This window comes from Takifugu rubripes, chromosome 18 (assembly GCF_901000725.2).
Source record: "Takifugu rubripes chromosome 18, fTakRub1.2, whole genome shotgun sequence".
Classification (NCBI taxonomy): Eukaryota; Metazoa; Chordata; class Actinopteri; order Tetraodontiformes; family Tetraodontidae; genus Takifugu; species Takifugu rubripes.
In genome coordinates, this window is record NC_042302.1 from 8,064,219 (window position 1) to 8,083,193 (window position 18,975).

General features: G+C 47.7%; 2 protein-coding genes across 5 annotated transcripts; both read right to left on the reverse strand.

Annotated features, from left to right (window-relative positions):
* Nucleotides 1–521: 521 nt before the first annotated feature.
* Nucleotides 522–13,007, reverse strand: LOC101077804 (ubiquitin carboxyl-terminal hydrolase 15-like). 4 transcript variants are annotated; one of them, XM_011613473.2, is made up of 22 exons: nt 12,896–13,007; nt 12,142–12,269; nt 11,751–11,881; nt 9,937–10,063; nt 9,426–9,571; nt 8,709–8,776; nt 8,236–8,325; nt 5,847–5,985; nt 5,561–5,734; nt 5,225–5,383; nt 4,918–5,142; nt 4,758–4,841; nt 4,524–4,618; nt 4,235–4,423; nt 4,000–4,118; nt 3,640–3,921; nt 3,434–3,504; nt 3,176–3,291; nt 2,952–3,101; nt 2,747–2,850; nt 2,558–2,646; nt 522–2,399 (listed from the first exon to the last, which is right to left on the reverse strand). In XM_011613473.2, exons 1-22 carry the CDS (start codon nt 12,982–12,984, stop codon nt 2,085–2,087), a joined length of 3,090 nt encoding a protein of 1,029 aa, XP_011611775.1. In that variant the 5' UTR covers nt 12,985–13,007; the 3' UTR covers nt 522–2,084. The 4 variants fall into 4 exon arrangements, with proteins under 4 accessions (XP_011611775.1, XP_011611776.1, XP_029681599.1 ...); XM_011613474.2 differs by lacking the exon at nt 8,236–8,325; XM_029825739.1 differs by lacking the exons at nt 11,751–11,881; nt 12,142–12,269; nt 12,896–13,007 and adding an exon at nt 11,004–11,681.
* Nucleotides 13,008–13,402: 395 nt separating this feature from the next.
* LOC101077579 (sodium- and chloride-dependent GABA transporter 2-like) lies at nt 13,403–18,958 on the reverse strand. Its single transcript, XM_029825740.1, has 15 exons — nt 18,801–18,958; nt 18,403–18,591; nt 17,580–17,714; nt 17,359–17,499; nt 17,193–17,280; nt 16,981–17,113; nt 16,641–16,775; nt 16,213–16,316; nt 16,003–16,127; nt 15,780–15,892; nt 15,531–15,668; nt 14,769–14,871; nt 14,459–14,559; nt 14,207–14,377; nt 13,403–14,119 (listed from the first exon to the last, which is right to left on the reverse strand). The coding sequence occupies exons 1-15, from the start codon at nt 18,805–18,807 to the stop codon at nt 13,973–13,975; spliced, it is 1,830 nt and encodes a 609-aa protein (XP_029681600.1). The 5' UTR covers nt 18,808–18,958; the 3' UTR covers nt 13,403–13,972.
* Between the last annotated feature and the right edge of the window lie 17 nt (nt 18,959–18,975).

The window sequence follows — 18,975 nt, forward strand, 5'->3', positions numbered from 1 at the left end:
CCTGTTACTACTACTAACCGAAAAATCACCCCAAATACATCATCCCCTGAATTCTCCCATCAATATATCCATTAAACGGTATCTTATTTCTCACAAGTGTTCAATTTTAGTGCGATCATGGTGCCTTGGACTTGGCAAAATGGTGACTAGCAGACATCTAAAACATCTTATTAATTTGTATGGGCACAGTCTTCCGCTAAATAACAAAATTATCAGTCTTGCCAATGACTAATAATTCACCATTGCAAAAAGATCTCACCTTAACCGCGTTCCTCCACGTGGATTCACCACAATGAAGATAAGAAGCATCAATCACAATTAAAACTAAGAACGTGACAACGTTTCCTGAGGTTGATCCTCATTCGGATTTGGGATGCATCACTAATATTCGCACGATTATAGATTTAAGCCACAACTGCTGGTTATTTAAGAGTTTTGCTTGTATTTTAGAAGCAAATATTACACGTTTATGTTGTTACTCTGCAGATTCATAGTTGCATCAACACACAAACACACACAGGCAGCTTTACACAACTTTATTGAAGACTGTGTATAAATACACATGCACATTTCAAATGTAAACCCCAGTGAACTCAAGTGCAGCCGATCCCGACCCCTCCCTGCCATGTTGTCATGCAAGGACATCTCATTTGTTTTGAAATGTTTACAAAAAAAAAATCATCCTCTTTATTTAAAAAATATTCCCTCCCTGATGAACGCACAGGCAAGACTGTAATCTAGGGTGTGTGTGTATGTCAGGGTCTTGCTGTTGATTTAAATATACTGTTTATTATTAAATGCTTACATATAAATAAATAGACTTTTATCAAATGTGCACTCACAGAGTGAACTCTTATGTACAGTATTGTATATAGTAGCAGTCGTATCTCAGTCACATCGGGGTGAGCCTCCATCGCGCCAAGGCAGCGGTGCGGCGGGGAAGAGCCCGCTGGAGTCAAAGCGCAGATGCTCATGAAGGCGGGATGGCGGACGCGGGACAATGCTAATGCTAACAGTACAAAGGAAACATTCCACCGTGGAGGAGTCTGTAACCATCTGCCGCTCCGTCGCTTCACCGTCAGGCCCGCGAGGCCGACTCACCCCATCGTTTAGTGTCCCTCATTTCTCCACCCTCAAAGCGCGGGACCTCTGAAAAGCTACACATTCGGCAGCGCCCAGGACCCGCTAAAATCACATTCAAGCAAACCAAAAAGAAAGAAAAACAACACATCTGGCCTGATAAGGAAGCAAAAAGGCATCAAACACACGTGTCTGGTCAGTCAGAATACATTCTGGCCCTCTTGAAAACCCAAAAAGGTGGAGGTGATATGACATACGCAGGTGACGGATCTGGACATTCATGCACAGCCGCGCGTGCAGGAGACAAGAGTCCATGTGCAAAGACGCGGCGTCGGAGCTTATGCACGGCCGTTTCATCCACAGATTTTGCCAATTCATTTAGACGTCAAACCCACTTTTTTATTAGTGTCTCTCATATTTGTGCATCCCCTTTCAAAAGGCAGCGTCCTCAGCGTTCAATGTGGAGAAGAAGGTCAGTAAACTGGACTATGTCCATAATATGATGCTAGAAAAGACGGATGGCTGTTGATTGTGCAAGCTAAAACCATTCAGCACGTCTGGAGAACCCAAAGTAATTCAGTGTTAAAACTATTTACAATTTGGTAATAAAATGATATGATGACGATGCTCCCACAAAAATGTATTTTAAAACACCAAAAAGAGAACTCAAAAAAAAAAAAAAAAAAAAAAAGCCAGAGGGTCAATCAAAGCATAAGTAGCTTAAAAAAATCATCCTGGTTCAGTGAATCTTCTCAGGTGAGGTTCAACAAATGAATGTGACGATACTCTCACACACACTTCACACACACGGTGATCCAAACAGGAGGGCCCCCGGTTTTACTGCGTCCCCTGGCAGCGCCCTGACCGAACAGCTGTCCTCGCCGTGGCTCCGCCTACTCGAGCCGCCGGGTGTTGACGGGGCGGATCGTGCTGGCCATGCTGTGCATCCATATGGCTTTGGATGGAAAGATGCTAGTTTCTCTCTCCGTTTGCTCTGTTTTACCTCAGTTGGTTTTCATGGCCACGTCTCGGTCGGGCGCCTCTTCCTCCTCTCCTTCCTGCTCGTTGTCGTTCTTCCGGCACCTGTTTTCGTTGAGGTCCTCCTCGTCGCCTTGAGCGGCGGCACCTGAGGCGAACAAGGCACCCTTGGCACAGGGGAAAGTCTTACTCTCTGCTCTCACAATGCCTTCCGTGTCCTCTTCCTCCTCTTCTTCCTCTTCCTCCTCCTCCTCTTCTTCCTCCTCTCGGTCAAGAGCAAAGTAGCCAGTTCCCTTCACTGTGTCCTGCCGCTGGTAGAACAGCACGTAGCCGGCTTTTGACTGAAGAGGGAGCAGCGATGGGCCAAATTAGGGCTCGAAACTTCCAAGCGTTTGAACAAAAGTAGTGATTTTATGGGCTCAACACAAGAGAAAGCGTCTTTTTGTGAGTCCAGTCGCGGTTAGCGGTGCGGTCGAGCACATGCTAGTTCTATACTCACCACTATTTGATCTTCGCTGGCCGGGGACACGCTGCTGTCATCAAAGTAGTACCACTTCCCGTCGTCCTTGTTCTTCGCATAAGCAGTATCTGAACATGATAACAACCGGGTTAGAGCTTGTAAATGGACCTCTGATTCTTCCTCCGGATAAAATGGCCGTTTGACGGCAACGGCTGCGGTGCTGCTTACAGTGGCCTCCCCCCATCCCGCCGTAGTGGTTGGAGACGGCGATGAGGTCATAGCGACAGGGCCCAGCGTTGGGGTTGATCAGGAACTCGGACATGTCCAGATCGCTGCAGGACAGAACAGGACACACGGTGACTTCCTCGCGTTGCGGTTCGGCTCAGGCGAAACCGTGGAGAGAACATTAACAGACGCCACCAGGACGACTTACCGGAGTGGGAAATCAACAAGGGAGTCCAGTTTATCCCTCATGTAGCGGCTGTAGGAGAAGCGTTTCAGGTGGACCACCAGCACCGGCGGCAGAGACCACAGGTCCAGCTTCTTGGTGGCCTGTTGGTGCTGCTTGCAGTTTGGACAATACCTGAAAGAGCCAAAGCCATTAAATGAAGGCCGCCGAGTGTGTGCGTTAAAGGCGGCGTTGGGAGTTTTCCTCACCACGGATCCTCCGCGCCCAGTTTTTCCTTGGTGGTGAACAGCTCGATGCAGTCCTTCAGCTTGAAGAAAGCCTTCTTCTGAGGTTTGTAATCCATGCTCTCGTGCTTGTCAAAGTCCTGCGGTCGGTCCAAATACAGCACGGTTAGAAAGCAGGCCGAGCAACGCAACAGAGGCCACGCTTCAAACTGAAACCAGACTGGAGGGTTTTGGAAAATGGAACCAGTTTGCTCACAGAAGATCTTCTGATAGTGGAGTTACCTCGACAACAGTCTCGTCAAAATATTTCTTCTTAGTTTCTGGTTCCCAGTCGAGTGAAAGATAAGAGCGGTCTGTTTTAAAAAGGGACAGAACGTAGATGCAATTACACAGATATTCATCTTCAAGTTATTTCATGTGAGTTATGGTAGGTTGCCAGTTAGATTTTCATCTGGAAGGCGGCCTCAGTTGCTCCTCACAAGCCTCACCGCTCAGCCGGAGGTGGCCCTCGTCGAAGCGGATCTGCCTCGTGTCCTCCTTGATGATGGAGTGGTCTGTTTTTCCCATATTGTTGAACTGGAATGTAAAAAGTCTCTTTCTGTTGTGGCCGGCCGTCTGCGGCGCTTTGGTGGAGTTCTGGGGACAGCCCATTCCGTTCTCCAGCTCGTTGTCCCCGCCCACAGAGTCCTCCGACTGGCTGTTGTCGTTCTCGGAGGGCAGCTCCTGGTCCTGGCTGGACTCATCGTCCTGCTCGTCAGTCTCCATCTCGCCTGAAGTTTAATGGCCGTTAGACATTTCTAGGTCCACAGGTAACGTGTCAGGGTGTGTGTGTGTGTGGGCACACTCACTCGGTGACCCCTCTTCCAGCATTCCATTAGTGGCGTTTCCATTAAGAGTGTGCTGCTTAGAGGCCTGCGTCTCCTCACAGTCCTGTTCATCCTCCTCCACCGGAGATTTAACAAAGCGACTGCAGACATGAAAACATCAAATCCACTCACTCAGCCGCTGACAATAACTCATCGCTTCTCTTGATAAGAACAGCTCGTCGGCCGAAAACTGCAGCTCGACGACAAACGGACGTACCAGAGGCGCAGCAGCAGCATGTTGTAGAATTTGTCTTCGCTAAGTGTTCTGGGAACGGCGATGAGGAAGGGTTGCCCGAACAGCGTTGTGCTGGTGTGGTTGTAACCGGACTGTTTGTACTTCTCCCTCAAATGCACTGGGATCACTACGTGGTCCGTGTCCTCCACTCTGTTGACCGGGAGCTCAAATCTGCGCAAGGAGGAGGAGCGCTGGTGAGACGTCTTACTGGATTTAGAGGACCGGGAGCCTTAATGCAGTATTAAATGTCCGTGTGCCCGTCAGCACTCACACATAGATGTCATCTCTCTCAATGATGCTGCTCAGGTTCTCGTTGGTGGCAAAGATTCGGTGGAAACAGTGATTACAGATGTCAGTCACAATCATCTGGTCAACAACAAAAGAAATAAGAGGACTCCTGGACATGTAGTTATCAGGTACCTGGGCTGTTCGGCTCCAGAGTACACAAAGTAAAAGAAAGAAAATGATGTGGAAGGGCAATTAAAGGTTAGCGTAGAAATGTTACCTTGTCAGCAGGGACCCCAGACAGGTAAGAGAGGGAGGTACACAGGTCAGAAATGTAGCCCACCTTTGGCACAGTCAGTTTGTACTGAAACAGAAACAGGCTGTCATCTGCATCTGCCTTCACCTGAGCACGATGGTTGGACGCCGCTCTCCCAAGTTACCTGCGTGGGTTTGGCGAGAGGGTCCAGTCTGACCAGGTAGACCTCCAGCGTGCGCTCCTTCTTCATGGGCAGCGGGAGCGTCAGGTAGCAAAAGGGATCAAACGTCACAGAAACTTTGGAGCAGACGGGACACACCAGAGTGGACTTGAAGAGACCGTGGAAAATGTCTACGATGATGGAGTCGTTTCTCTTGATGTGGTTCTCCCACGCCTCCTCTGCCACCACCTGGGGTGGAACAAGCCGACTATTCAATATATATATTTAACTATATGGCCATTACATAACACTTTTTTTTCTATTTTTTCACCTTATCGGGCCTGCCATTAGCATCCTTGAGCTGGATGTAGGGTTTCTTTCTGATGCGGTTCAAATCCTCGTGAAGGCCATCGAGAAGAAAAGCCAAGAGCTCGTGAGAATCCTGCTGTTGGTAGCCTGAGAACTGAGGCGCAAAACGCCCGACCTGGGTCTGGAGGTAAAGAAAACAATGACAGAATGGAATACCCATGAGAAAAGGTCATTTTTGAAATGAGAAGCTCATAAAAAGGCATAAACACTGTAGGTCTACATCGCTGTTTGAGGAGTAAACCAATAACATTTACAGTCATTCCCACCTCATAACACTGAAGAGTATCTAGAGATTCACCTTGAAAGGCCTCGGGGTGACATAGCTGTATTTGCCTGACCAAATCTGTTTGATGAGCTCAGCGTAGGCCCTGGCGATCTCCCCCTTCATGCCCAGTGGGTTGTCCTCATTCAGTTCATCCGTGTACTTGTCTTTGAGGAAGTACTCCGTGAGTGGAGGGATATTACTTAAACACTGCAGAAGTAGAAAAAAGCACCCGCTGATGGGTTTTTTTCTGCTTTTTGAATAAATGAGCATCAAAAGGAACCAATTCCTGGGGGTCAGATAGCTTCACGGCTACTGGTACCTGTACGGCTGAGTTCATGAAGCAGGTGTTGCCCAGGTTGGAGAGCCCACAGAGGCCCGAGCGCTCGCTCGGCCGGCTCTGGTCAGAGTAGTCATAGCTGTTGTGGTATGATGGTAGACTAAAGCTCGAGTTCTTCACACTGTGCAGTAAGCAAGAGAGAAACAGGTTGGTTATACAGGTGAATAGTGTTGCGTCTCATTTTTAGTGTTTAGTCCTAAATCGGTAACTAGGTATGGACTTTAAAATTACAACCAGGAAAATCAAAGCATCCCAAAGGCAAAGGTAATACGTCCCACACCCACAAAGGCTCTCAGGGGAGTTAACAGAAGGCTAACTGCAGCACTCAGCAGACCTCTGAGATGGATGCAAGGTAGTGCTGGTTGTTCCATTTTCCCACGAGTCGAGGGAAACCACTGCAATGGCGTTGGAGTTAGCAGCCTCGCAGTTTAGCACGCAGTGATGCTCCACCCTCCTGCTGTCCAGCTCCACCGCCTCAGGCCTCAGGCACCACCAGCAACACAGGAGCATGACATCTCAGCCCCGCCCCGATCCGCGCCAGACCACATGTCCGCATGAAACCGACCCACCAGCAGTCCAGGTAGGGTTAAACCGGTCCGGTTTGGCGCGTCCAGAGCAGGAAAAAACCAGGGATTTGTAAGGTTGAAAGAGGGAAAGCCTCCACTGTCGGGTTATAACAACCGGCACTGCTCCCGTAGCAACCTTTAGCATATCCAAACCAAGTTTACGTTGAAATACGAAGTCCGGCACAGACCATCCAAACACATGCTTCCGCTCTCAGTCAGCTCAACTTCTCATCCCCCTGCCTCAGATCCCATCCCACCATTCTGTCCCGTCCTTCTCTCTGGTCGTCTGCTCCTCCCTCTGGCCTTCCTGCTGCTCTGCCGTTAAGGCTACCAGTGGATATTTATAGCAGCATCAGCAGCGAGGATGCTCAAGACTACTGCTACTAAAGCTGGAAGTGTACACGGAGGGGGAGAGAGAGAGAGAGACGGAGGGAGAGAGAGAGAGGCAGGCAGAAAATGGGGGAGGGGCAGATGAAATATGGGGGGTGCTGACAGAGGAGAAATGAGATGGGGAAGGAGGGCGCAGATGATCCGCTGCATTCAGCAGAGGCTGCAGTACACAGCGTGATGCACACACTCACGTACGCTGATGTAATAATACAAAACGACGCACCAGTCCGGGAACTCGTACTCTACCTACCAACAAGCAAGGCTTCGCATCATTTACACGCTTTCTTCCCTTTCAAAAAGAATCCCCGGTTCATTTGCAATGGCAGCACGGGGAGGATCTAAATAAGTTAAACCTCTGAAAATAGCCGTCTCATTGTGTAAGCACGGATAGAGGCAGTCAGAGCAGCCGTGAGATGAAATGGACTCTGAAGGTCACCTAAGACTGCGGAACATGTGCAACGGCAACAACCGGAGGGGGGAGAGGTAAAGAGGGAAGGGCAGGAGAGCAGCCGCCGTGGCCAAGCTTTGTAAGTCAGATGCTAGCGTGACAGTGCAGCACGAGTGGGGATAAACGGAAAAAAAATACACACACGATTACAGAAAGGAGCCGTTAAATAACACAAGCTACTTCACACAGGGGAAAGGGGTCCCTTGCATAATTCATGGAAAATGACAGCTCCGGCTAGCACTACTGTGGCTCAGGGACACGAGGGATGGTGGGAGAGAAGATCCCATTTCCCTCAAGTCAACCACTCTGCCCGGACCGCTACGCTAGCAAGCTAAAGCAGAGACGAGATCTCGCCACAATCCCGACATGCATTAAAGTGACATGAGCCCTTCACTCATCCAGTTTACTGCCTTAACAATATTTCAGGCCAGCCAATATCACAGCCAGATCCGTCAGTTAGCCATAAATGAACATCTGCACACAGAAACTCGCCATCGCACAGGAAACTACACACAGAAAGTGAAAGGGAAAGAGCGGCCAGGCCCACTGGACAGCAGAGGTGAAAGCTCCAACCAGAACTGAGCAGTGCTCTCTGGTAGAGGACGACAAGGAGCATCCTTCAATTAGGCTGCAGCGCGGTCAGAAAATGGGAAAAAAAGCTCAGAAAAATGCCAAAGCTGCTTTATCGAGGATATAACCATGATAGGTGATGTGATGATTGTGGAAAAGGAACTATAAACGTCGCCCAGATTTAACCCAGTACTGACGGGCGCTGGTGGATCCCATGTAAGCCTCCCAACAATCAGCACTGGATCTGTGTTGTCACAAGGTGCTTTAAGCCATTAAACAGCCAGAGAGAGACCTGTACACAATGTTAATGTTGAGAAATTAAACCAAAATCAGACTCTCCCGCTGGCTGTTGCCATTCAGACCCACCCCTTGACCCTTGACCCCTACTAGGCCTTACTTCCTGCTGTTGAAGCTGCTGTTATGATTGTTTGTGAGAGATGAAGGCGAGATCTTTGGCAAAGCAGAGAGATTGGAAGCACCAGATGACCTTCAAAAGATAAAGAATAGATCATGAGTTAGGAAATAAGGAGCCGTTCCAGAAAGGTGCGAGCGTGTCTATTAAATCAAACTGAGATGGATTCAAATAAACAGAGGGATATGTCAGCAACGAAAACCTGAGCAGGAAGGAGTTAAGGCTAACTCTTAGAGGGAGGAAATCTCTGACAAAAGATTACTCAAGTTTGACAGTTCGATTTTGTGCTTTTCACTGAAAGACCTTCCAGACGGGTGCCCGAGGACGGATTCGGGTGCCGTTTTATCTGAGCAATTACACAGAGTCCTCAATGTAAGCTAATGTCACAGCAGGGTGTAAAATTTCCTACTTCTGTGGGGACATCTATTCCTGAAGCAGGTGATGCACTGTTCATTTACTTTGGTGCTGTGGAGCCAGAGCCTCTGGGCCAGGTGCCATCCTCATTCTTCTGCTCTATAACAAGAACCTGTGGAAGATGTGAGAAAGAAAACTGGCTCTAAATCTGCTTCCTTAACTTCAACTTTTCAGTGTCTACATGCGTCTTGAACATTTCTAGGTGCTGATTCTTGTTCGTACAGTCACTCCATCTAATCCATACTTTGGAGTGTCAACCTTGCAAACTCATTCTAAAGGACACGATTTGTTGTTTTTGGTGAAATCAAATGTGAAGTAGATGGGAAAACTCCTATTTTAAGACAACATTTAAACAACAGTTTTGATGCATCAGGACAAAAGGAAAAAGCTTTGATTTATTTTATTACAATCATTCAAAACGCCGTAACATTTTAGTCTGGCACCGTTACCAAAGCGGAGACAAACTGGATGGTTAAAGTTGCACCATTTCAAAATAGTCTAAAGATCAAAAATCTGTATTCATTCCCCATAAAACACAATATTTTTCATGTTTTCTTATATTTTACCTTAAAAGACACAACGTGGATAGAAATACGAGTTAGAAACAAACAATATTAGCCAAGAATGAAACCCTGTCCATGAGAGAAAGCAGCAGACAGGTGGAGGTGATGAAGGCCTTCGCGATGACCTGCTGACATTAATGTAAATGCTGCAGATATCCAAAAGGCTGGAGAGCAGTTTAACAGGTGCCGTTTGCATACCTGTCCTTGATACAGCCCGGCGTCTTGAATGGTGCTGTCTGGTTTGTTGAGAGGCTCAAAGGTGTTGGTCATGTACCTGTTCCACAGTCTGGTCTCCTTCTCATCGGGGATGCTGAACAGCTTCCGCATCTCATGCTCTATCATGTCTGCAGTGAACACAACAGAAGGCATTCTTTTTCACTCCACCCCAGTTAGGGCTGCGGTGGGGGGGGGTGCCAGAGCCCATCCTAGCAGTGTGGCACAGGCAGGAGTTCATCCGGGGCAAATCCTACACAAGTATGATTAACTAACCTTTGAACTGTGCTCAGGATCTGGAAGACCACTGGGAAAACATGCAAACCCCACACAGAAAAGCCCCATTTAGGCAATCAAACCTTCCCGCAAGAGAGTTCTCCCCTGCTAACCGTGTTGCCATCGTTCATACAATGAAAAAGAAACGGTGGTTCTATAACTTGTTGAACGTCAATATAATGAACAGTCTGTTGATTTTTGAATAACAGTGACTTCTTACCTATCGTGTCAGCTTTACTGAAGCGTCTGGTGATCACGTTATCCATGTTGCTGTCTCTGCACAGCTTCAGCTCTGTCAGGAACACCTCCACCTTGCAGTGCTTCACAAACATACCCTGTTCAACAACCTGAGAAGACAAACAATCCCACATTTATGACATCTAACCTCGTCTGAAACACAGGCGCAACAATAGCACCAACCACTAAAATTCTAAAACACAATATGGGACTAAAATGTCCTATATGGTGGTTCATAAAAGCCCCTTTGAAACGTATCCCCAAAATAACTCCTAATCTTCAGTCAACAGCTGTTTACAAACCAAAACATAAAATATCATGTACAAGACGAGACAAATAGCTTCTGCTGTCATCAAAGAGGCCTCCTTTGCTCACCATGACTAATATTTAATTACAAATTCAACAACAAGCCAGCAAACACAGTAAGCATGTTTTTCAATGAGAGCATTTTGGCCTCTTCTGTCCTGGTTGCTACATAAACTGGAGATCAGATAGGAACAGAGCGAGTGTAGCGCCTAATTTAGCAGCACCTTGTGGAAACAGCTGAAGGGTACCAGCCTATTTATTTCCCTGCTGAACCCCTCTGACACACACACACACACACACAGACACACACACTCGGTATCGGCTGGCCAGGGAACTACTACACTTTCCTCCCACTGCTCCCATTTGATTGCCTCAATAGTGCCAACCCGGCCAACCAATTAACGCATTACTGGTATGTTTGCAAACTCAGAGCGAAAGTCTGACAGAATCAAGCCAAAATTATTTACCCCACCCCCCACTCCTCCCATAGGGCTTGAAGCCTCTCACACTCTCTCTCAGAAGCCGCCACGCCACTTCTCTCGGTGTGACCCCAGCCCAGAATTCCTCCGCTTCAGAAAACAAGGACACGGAGAACACACAGCTGGGTGTTGGCAATCAAAGCAGAAGGAAAACCCGGTGACAGGTCTCCTAAATCCTCCCGCTCCCCCTGCACCTCAGGACGAGGGCCACATGAAGAGAAACACAGCGGGGAAAAAAATGAAAGAGGAAAACTGAAAAATTAACCTCCTGCATGTTGTGCCTCGCAGATCGCTCCATGTAGCTTTTCGCTCATCCAGACCATTGCCTGAAAATAGAAACCCCGTGGCCACCCGATATGTCCCGCTACATACATGGCAAAATGGGAGGGCCAATGAAGAGGGGAGAGAGAATGAGCGAGAGAATGATGGAGGGATCGCTTTCAGCAGCCATGATGCCATGACTAGTGAGATTTGAGGCAGTGACTTCATAATGTGGACCTTGGCTCGGAGGGCTATTAGAAATAACCACAATGACTGAGCCATCATTAGTCTTCGTTGCTGTGATTCATTCAACACTTTCATGAGCCAAATGAATGAAAAGTGAAATCACTTCTCCCAGGGTCTCAGTAGCCAGTTTTATCTTCGAGCCAATGAATTTTGAACCAAAGTACAAAATCCAGGACATTGATATGTCAGTAGGTCAATTTATGTGATGCGGAAAACCCTTCTCTGCTTTTCTTTGCTAGAGTTAACCACTGTTAACCACTGTTAACTCTAGCAGTTGAAGGTTAAACAGTCAACGGTTAAATAGTCAGCGGCTACATCCATTTTATTTTTGTACAATATGCTTCGTTAAACTGTTGGAGGGGACAAGCTGCAGCGACACCCCTGATAACACAGTTACAAAGTGCAAGCTATGATAATCCCCAAGAAGTACCGTCAACAACAGGAGGTCACATTTGGCGTTGTGACGGCAATCACGCTCAGCCAATCGGATCGTGTCGAGTCCTACCTTGCGTGCAATTGGCTCCTGGCCCTCTGTTAGTCCATACCAGCTGACAAGCTTATTCCAGCCCTCTGTAGGAACCAAGATGTAGTCGAGCTCATCAATGAGGTGCTCCTTGATGGCCAGGACATCCCCATCTGTAAGTGAAAGTAGTGATAGTAAAAGGAAGGGCGACAGCGAAGCAGGCAGACAGTAAACTTTAAAAGACATCGGGGCAACACTTATGTCAGTGTGTAAAAAACAAAGGTGTGCTGGAGGGTTCGACAACCCCCACCAAATGGGCGACTCTTTGGAGCCAGTAAACAATGTTTGCTTTTGTTCCCATTTGCTCTGTGCAAAAGGGAGCCTGTTTTTGACTGAGTGAATGAAGGTCAAAGGAGGGTTTTATCTTTCTTACCTCTGAGAAGTCCAGAGTTATCGACGGGACCTGGGTAGACATCCTGTTCCCCCATCTGGTATTTATCCCAATTATCAAATCCAACATATTTCTTCCACTGTTTGAACCAGTGACTAACTACCAGGTACCTGCACAAAGAAGTGTATTTTCAGTTCCAGAAGCAAGACAGGACACCCTTAACCAGTTCACATTGCTCCAAACCGATAAAACTAGTTTCACAACCAATACCATCCAATAACTGACTAGGAGGTAACCAACTCCAAGAAGGACTTGGAGGACTCGCACTTTCCAGTCCGTCTTAAATTCAGGTTGCATGCCAGGCCAGCTGGCTGGGAATTTGACAGGTGTTCCGTTTCCGAATCCGCCATGCTTAAGTTTCGTTTCGGCAAACTAGCACGTTAGCCAGTAGACTGCTAACGGTCCTGGAAAACCAAAATGTAGCTTCGCCGAACGATGTCACATGATGAAAATCGGCACGATTAATGCCAGACACGGAATGAAATTAAGGCTGCGCGATATTCCACGCGAAACAAAAAGCACGATTCCTCTAGAATTTCCTCAAGAGTTGAGTAGCTGTCGCCAGACGAACAACCGTTAGTCCACCTAAATGACAGGCGCTTCTTAGCAAGCTAGGAGCTAGTTGTCAACACGGCCCATCACCGCGGCTTCTACATTCTTGGTGGCGGTGACAGCTTCGTCAGTGTCGGCCGGCGGCTGTGCGCCGTCTTTAGACGCGTTTCAATTCAGGCCTCACCAAGTGTCTCCCTTTCTGAGTTGTGTTTTCAACAATGCCGCGATCTCTCCTCGCTGGGTTTCCAGATCAGCCGCTCCTCCTTCCGCCATCTTTCCTCGGACATCGCCCGTTGCATTGTGGGAAAGCGCGGTGCGTCAGGAAGGCGCGTCACGAGGGACGTTTCAGCTGCAGCCAATCCACGAGCAGCCGACGAAACCTGACATCCACCAGGAATTATTGCAGGAAAATCCCATTTTTACAAACTGTAATTCCTGAAACCTTTTTTTTTTTTTTAATTTGGGTTTTTTTGTTTCATAGATTGACTTTTATGGTAAAATTGAAATATTCCCTAAGACACACTGATGTCTGTATTTCCTCGTTTGCTCAGGAAAAAGATGTCCTGCACTCCTTTTTTGCCCAATTTATGAATCTAATCAATGTGTGAGGGAGTGTCTGCGTACACTAGAATATACAATTTTATTCTGACACTTTCCTGTTATTGCACATATATGGTGCTCAAGACAAAAATAAACATTGCGTGTTTATTTAAAAGCACAGATTTACATTCCTTTATACAGTCATATCATGTTACAACATAACATATTTAACTCTATTTTGACATGTTAGATCTATAGCTGTATAACCATGTTTTAATCCTACCTGACATTGTCTCATCATACAGTCCATTCGTGTTAAGATTTTCTTTAAATTTTGTAAATACAGCGTGGAGGGAATTTTCTACAGAATCATCAGTCATACTGCCAAATATGATACAAACAGGAAGAAACATCAGATACAGACAAAGCTTTCATAGAGAAATTTACATTAAGCCCGTGTTAAAGTTATATAAATTCCGTTTGATACATTTGCTTTTCTTGTGGAGCTCGCTTGACATTTCAAAGAGCAGAACTGCTAAGAGACCACTGACAGGAAATTTAAACATGTTCCTCCCAATAAAAGGGGCTCTGTTGCCTCCAAAACCAACCACTCCAAACCTCTTCAAAGTGTGCATCTGCGGAGATAAAGCAGCAGTTTACTGGGTTATCCTTTTGACACCGGTGCAGCGCTTCAACAATTCAGTGCCACAGTTTGGAAGATTCATAAGCTGGAGTCTCTCTCGGGGACGGGGTGGTAGCCGTTGGTTGTGTTGGCGACATCCTCTGGAGCAAAGATGGCCAGTAGTCGCTCCTGCTCCCGCTTGGTTTTGGGTAAGCTGTCAGATGGCTTGATTAGCACCTGGATGCGCTGGAGGAAGATTCCAGAGATTTTTTCAGTTGTCCTATATATATAGTATGCATGAGTACATAAAGTATACACAACATACTAACTTACCTCTTTCATTGTCCCTTGGGATGTACCGATCTTGTACACCATCCAAAGTGGAATGCAGACCATAGAGGAGAGTGCAAGCAGCCAACCAATGGCGTAGCCCCACCAGGGGTACACATACTCATTATTGTACTTCAGGGGGGTGTATTTAATGAGGGAGAAAGCAAAGGTACCCTGTAAAGAAAAGAAGCTTCGCATTAGTGCCTGCGAGGGGTAAAGCAGTCGTCATGTCGCCACCGGTCCGGTAAAACTCACGATGCACGTGGCCGGGGTGAAGAACCTCCAACAATACTTGATATAAGGACCCGGGCGGTAACCAATCATGTCCTCAATGTTGTCATAAAAACGGTCCGCACCTGCAAAAACACCAAAAATGTTCTGAAAAAGGCCATTATGGCACAGAATCCAGGGATGAAAGGATGAGGAAATACTTCCTGTTCCCCCAGGGTTCAGTTCATGTATCCGTCTCGATTGTCAGTATTCATACGTGAGTTTCTAACCAACTACCTTTGACTCCACAGAAAACGTAAACAATGTTTGCCCTTTGAGTTAAACATTGCCTTACCGTAGACCCAGGCGATGCAGACGGTCTCAAAGATGGACATGAAGAGGAGACACATCCCGCTGGCCGCGTAGTAGTCGAAGAGCTGGAAAACATACATGCCCCCCTAAAATAGAGGAATTGAGACACTTTGATTATCAACCTACATAAACGACCAAAAAAAATATGCATTCCTGACAATGAAGCAGCCAAAACCAGTGCAAGGAGACGTAAGTAAAAGTAAAAAGGATTCTCCTGCACCTTTCATGCAAGAACACCAAAAACTTGAGAGTTTGTATACTTGTGAGGACCGTGTATACTGTGAGGGTCGGAATAATGTACGTAGGAACACAAATGAGTTTGTCTCAAAAAATGACCAAGTGAAACCACACATATACATATAGATTCAAGGTAGTGATGCATTAAAGGTTGCTTAAATTAACCCTTCGGAGCCACAGCCCATCACGTTTTATATCTTAATGGACTATGAGGCAACTGATATCAAAACCAGATATCAAAGCCAGGCAATAGTCGTGACGTATGGACATTTTAAAGTGTAGATGTGGTGATATTTACAGCTTTTCCCTACTAATCCTACTAAGTCCTACTAGGTCCTACTAATCGCATCATCATAAATGATTGGAACTGGGGACTGCCCTTAAAAACCATTACAAGTCTATAGATGCGTTCATGAACGACTGTATGTTAGTTTCAAGTGGACACTGTTCAGAAGAACACACAATAATAGGATTTAAATTTGTGTGTGCGACCTCGTGTGAGCCGTACCTCCGTCAGCATGATGAGGCCCATAAAGAAGGAGAAGAGGCTGACCCCGAGGAGGAAGAGCTCCCTGCGGTGTTTACGTCTGAACAAAGTCGGATGCATGTCGACTATCGCTGTCACGAGGCTCTCAACGCACACGAACTGATGGGACAGGCAAGACAGGACGTTACATGCAGCTATTTTGGGTCAAATGTATCGTGCAAAAGTGACATGACGTCCATCGTGGAGGAGAAGGAGCGTGTGTTTACACACCTGGCTGTCGAGCCCCAGGAACACGATCATGATGAAGAAAAGTGCGGCCCACAGAGTGGAGAAAGGCATCATGCTCACGGCGCGGGGGTAAGCGATGAAGGCCAGGCCAGGACCTGCGAAAACCAGAACGCAACAGACGCTGGATTCAGTCGCAGATCCAGGATTTTCAATTCTTAAGGGGACTCCTGGACCTCGCTGGAGGTGCCGTATGCGCCCCACTCACCCGACTCAGCTACTTCCGAGATTGGAACGTTCTGTTCATAAGCCATGAAGCCCAGGATGGAGAAGATGGCGAAGCCCGACACGAAACTGGTGCCGCTGTTCAGCAGGCACAGCGACAGACAGTCCCTGCAACACAGGTGGAAACAGAAGGCAAATAAAGGTCAAATGGCTTAAAAAACGGGGGATTAAAGACGCACCGCTTGTTGCGTACCTGTAGCAGTTGTTGTTGTATCTGTTGTAGCTTCCCAGAGCTGTCAGGGAACCCAAACAGATGGCATAGGAGAAGAAGATCTGGGTGCCGGCATCCATCCACACCTTGAACAACAAGAGTAAATAGTAACTCATGGAAAGACCAGGAAGCACTGTGACAGGCTGGTTTTGTGTGAGCGGACTGTGTGAGTGTAGAGGAGTTTTAAAACTGGTTAGCTGTGTGTAGCTCCTTCTGCTCGATGTCTTGTTTACAATTAACATGTGTCCTGGCCCCGTGTTTGATCCCGTCGGCTTTAATGGAGAGCAGATGGACTCAGCGGAACTCGGCTCCCCAGCAGAGAACCGCGGGGTGCCTGCATCTGCTGTCCTGTTTGTTTTCAGTGTCTGAAGGTGACGGAGACAGCGAGTGAAAGACGTCGGGCGTCGGACCTGCGGGTCGGAAAGACGTCCCAGGTCCGGATAAAGGTAGAACTGGATGCCGATCCCGGCTCCGGGCAGGGTGAGCCCTCTGATCAGCAGCACGATCAGCATCAGATAGGGAAAAGTGGCAGTGAAGTAAACCACCTAGACCACACACGCAGGGAGGTTTAATCAGTCATTTCAAAGGAAAATAAACACGGACGAATTGAAATGGAAGCACAGAAAAATGAGGACGGGGAAACAAAATGATTGCATACAGTGGGCGGTATATTTCTATACGTTGGGTGCATTGAACGCATCTATGTGGCCTTTGAAGTGATGCGCTCTCATGGTGGCCTCTAACACCCACCTTTCCTGTGGATTTGGTTCCCTTCCAGATGCAGAAGTAGCACATGACCCATGCGATGAGCAGACACAGGGCCAGGTCCCAGTTCAGGGAACCCATGTGGTCGATGCCGGAGGAAATCCTGAGCACTCGTCTCCTGCAGAGACACCAGAACGCACAGATGTTAACGTGCCGCCGCCGCCGCGGAGGTCCAAGCGATGCGTGGACAGACTCACTCCCAGAACTCAATGACAGGAGAGGTGGTGTTTGGGTTGGTTGTGTGGTTGAGAGACGTGTTTGCCTTCAGGAATTCCACACAGTTTTCTGAGGGGTTAAAAAAAACAACGTCAGGCTTCTCAGACACAGCGGTGGAAATGCTGGGCCTCTGGGCGCAGCTGTCACCTGTGTTCCATGTGTTGTTGCAGGATGACCAGGCCAGGTCCCAGGAGAAGGAGAAGGAGAGGTAGAAAATCCCCCAGGCCAGAACGATGATGTAGTAGAAGTTCAGGAGAGTCACAATCACCTGGGTGCCGTAGCCCAGACCTGCCACGACAACGTTTTGGAACAAGGTGGTGAAGACTTGCATCGCTGCTGCATGTGCGCGCGCTCGCCACGTCAAGTACCTTCAAACAACGGGCTGATCTTTCTCCAGCAGGTAATACCCCCCTCGCTGGTGTACTGGCCCAAGGCGACCTCCAGGAAGAAGACCGGAATGCCGCAGGTGAACAGGAAGATCATGTATGGGATGAGGAACGCACCTGGAGGGCGGAAATCGGATGGCTGAATATGCTTTATTGGTTAGGTTGCCGGTTGCTATGGCACTTTAGTCTGAGAGGAGGCTTCCAGTTTCTGCTCTTCCAGTTTCCCTTATATCCGTTTACCCTTTATTGATTATCTACAGTCGTATATGTGACATGCTTGTATGTTTTAATGTAAATTACTGCTTCCGCTCAGGTGGGGAAAAAAATCCGTTACCTAAATTCGGATGGTTAAAACAACGTGAGAGGTGAATATTTGACATGGGCAGGACGCCTTCAGGCATAAACTGAGTTGACCTGAACTCTGAATGAGAAAGAACACGCCGTCAAAGTTTAATGGCTCTTTATCCTTTCGCCTCTTTTGAGCCCGGCGCCCCGCCGCGCGTCCGAGGATGTTTGGCGGGCCCAGATTTACGTCTCCCAGCGGGGACAGCTGCTGTGAGCAAGCAGCAACAACAGCTGCCTGACCCTGAAGCTGCCCCAAACCCCGACCTTGCAATCCCCATTGAGGGTGTGTGGGGGGTGGGCATCTAATTTAGCATGTCCACAAATAAAGTGGAGGGGGAAGCTCCTCCAGGATCTGAGAATTAGCAAAAATTGTTGTTTTTTTCTTCCATAAGAGCTCATGAAATTGCACTAAAATGTTCTACCTTGCTGCCTGTGTGTTTTTGCTTCCTGCAAAACTCACCTCCTCCGTTTTTGTAGCAGAGGTAAGGGAAGCGCCACATGTTGCCCAGCCCAATGATGGAACCGGCAACCGAGAGAAGAAACTCCATCTTGTTGCCCCACTGGCCCCTTTCCTCTATCTTATCGTCCGAGTTGGCCGCCAGGTCCTTGGTTTGTTTGGCTCCATTGGTGAAGCCTCTTGCAGCGTCTCCTTCACAACAGGGAAAGAGGGAAAGTGCAGTTGCACAAATTTCTTACCCACTTTATCGCAGCGAAACCAAGCAAACGCTAAGGCACCAGCAGCAACAATAAGGCTTAATAATATACCAAAAACCCTTTTCAATATCAACGGCATCGATTTCAAATTCCTGCAAGAATCTGACAAAAGCAAGAACCACAACGCTGACACCCAAGTCTTACCCGTCATCGTGGAGTCACTGTCCTCTCTACTAATGCAGTCTCGGGAGACTTTGAGCCAGAGGCCAAGTTTTAGTATTTAACATGCATACGGCGAGGGGCGGGGGATGGTAATGTTCAACTCGATCCAGCCTCCAATGCCCCCCCTCAAGCCCTCCCTTCAGAGAGAGACACGTTA

Excerpts from the sequence above, each read along its gene's own strand:
- LOC101077579 (XM_029825740.1), bottom strand. Across the intron at positions 16,317-16,640 it reads GACGTCTTTCCGACCCGCAG|GTGTGGATGGATGCCGGCAC; the intron begins GTCCGACGCCCG and ends TTGTTGTTCAAG. Across the intron at positions 14,560-14,768 it reads CTGCATCGCCTGGGTCTACG|GTGCGGACCGTTTTTATGAC; the intron begins GTAAGGCAATGT and ends GTGTTTTTGCAG.
- LOC101077804 (XM_011613473.2), bottom strand. The coding sequence starts at position 12,984 with ATGGCGGAAGGAGGAGCGGCTGATCTGGAAACCCAGCGAGGAGAGATC. Across the intron at positions 12,270-12,895 it reads CTCAGAAAGGGAGACACTTG|GTACCTGGTAGTTAGTCACT; the intron begins GTGAGGCCTGAA and ends TTCTTTGTGCAG. Across the intron at positions 8,777-9,425 it reads CCGGGCTGTATCAAGGACAG|GTTCTTGTTATAGAGCAGAA; the intron begins GTATGCAAACGG and ends CATCTTCCACAG.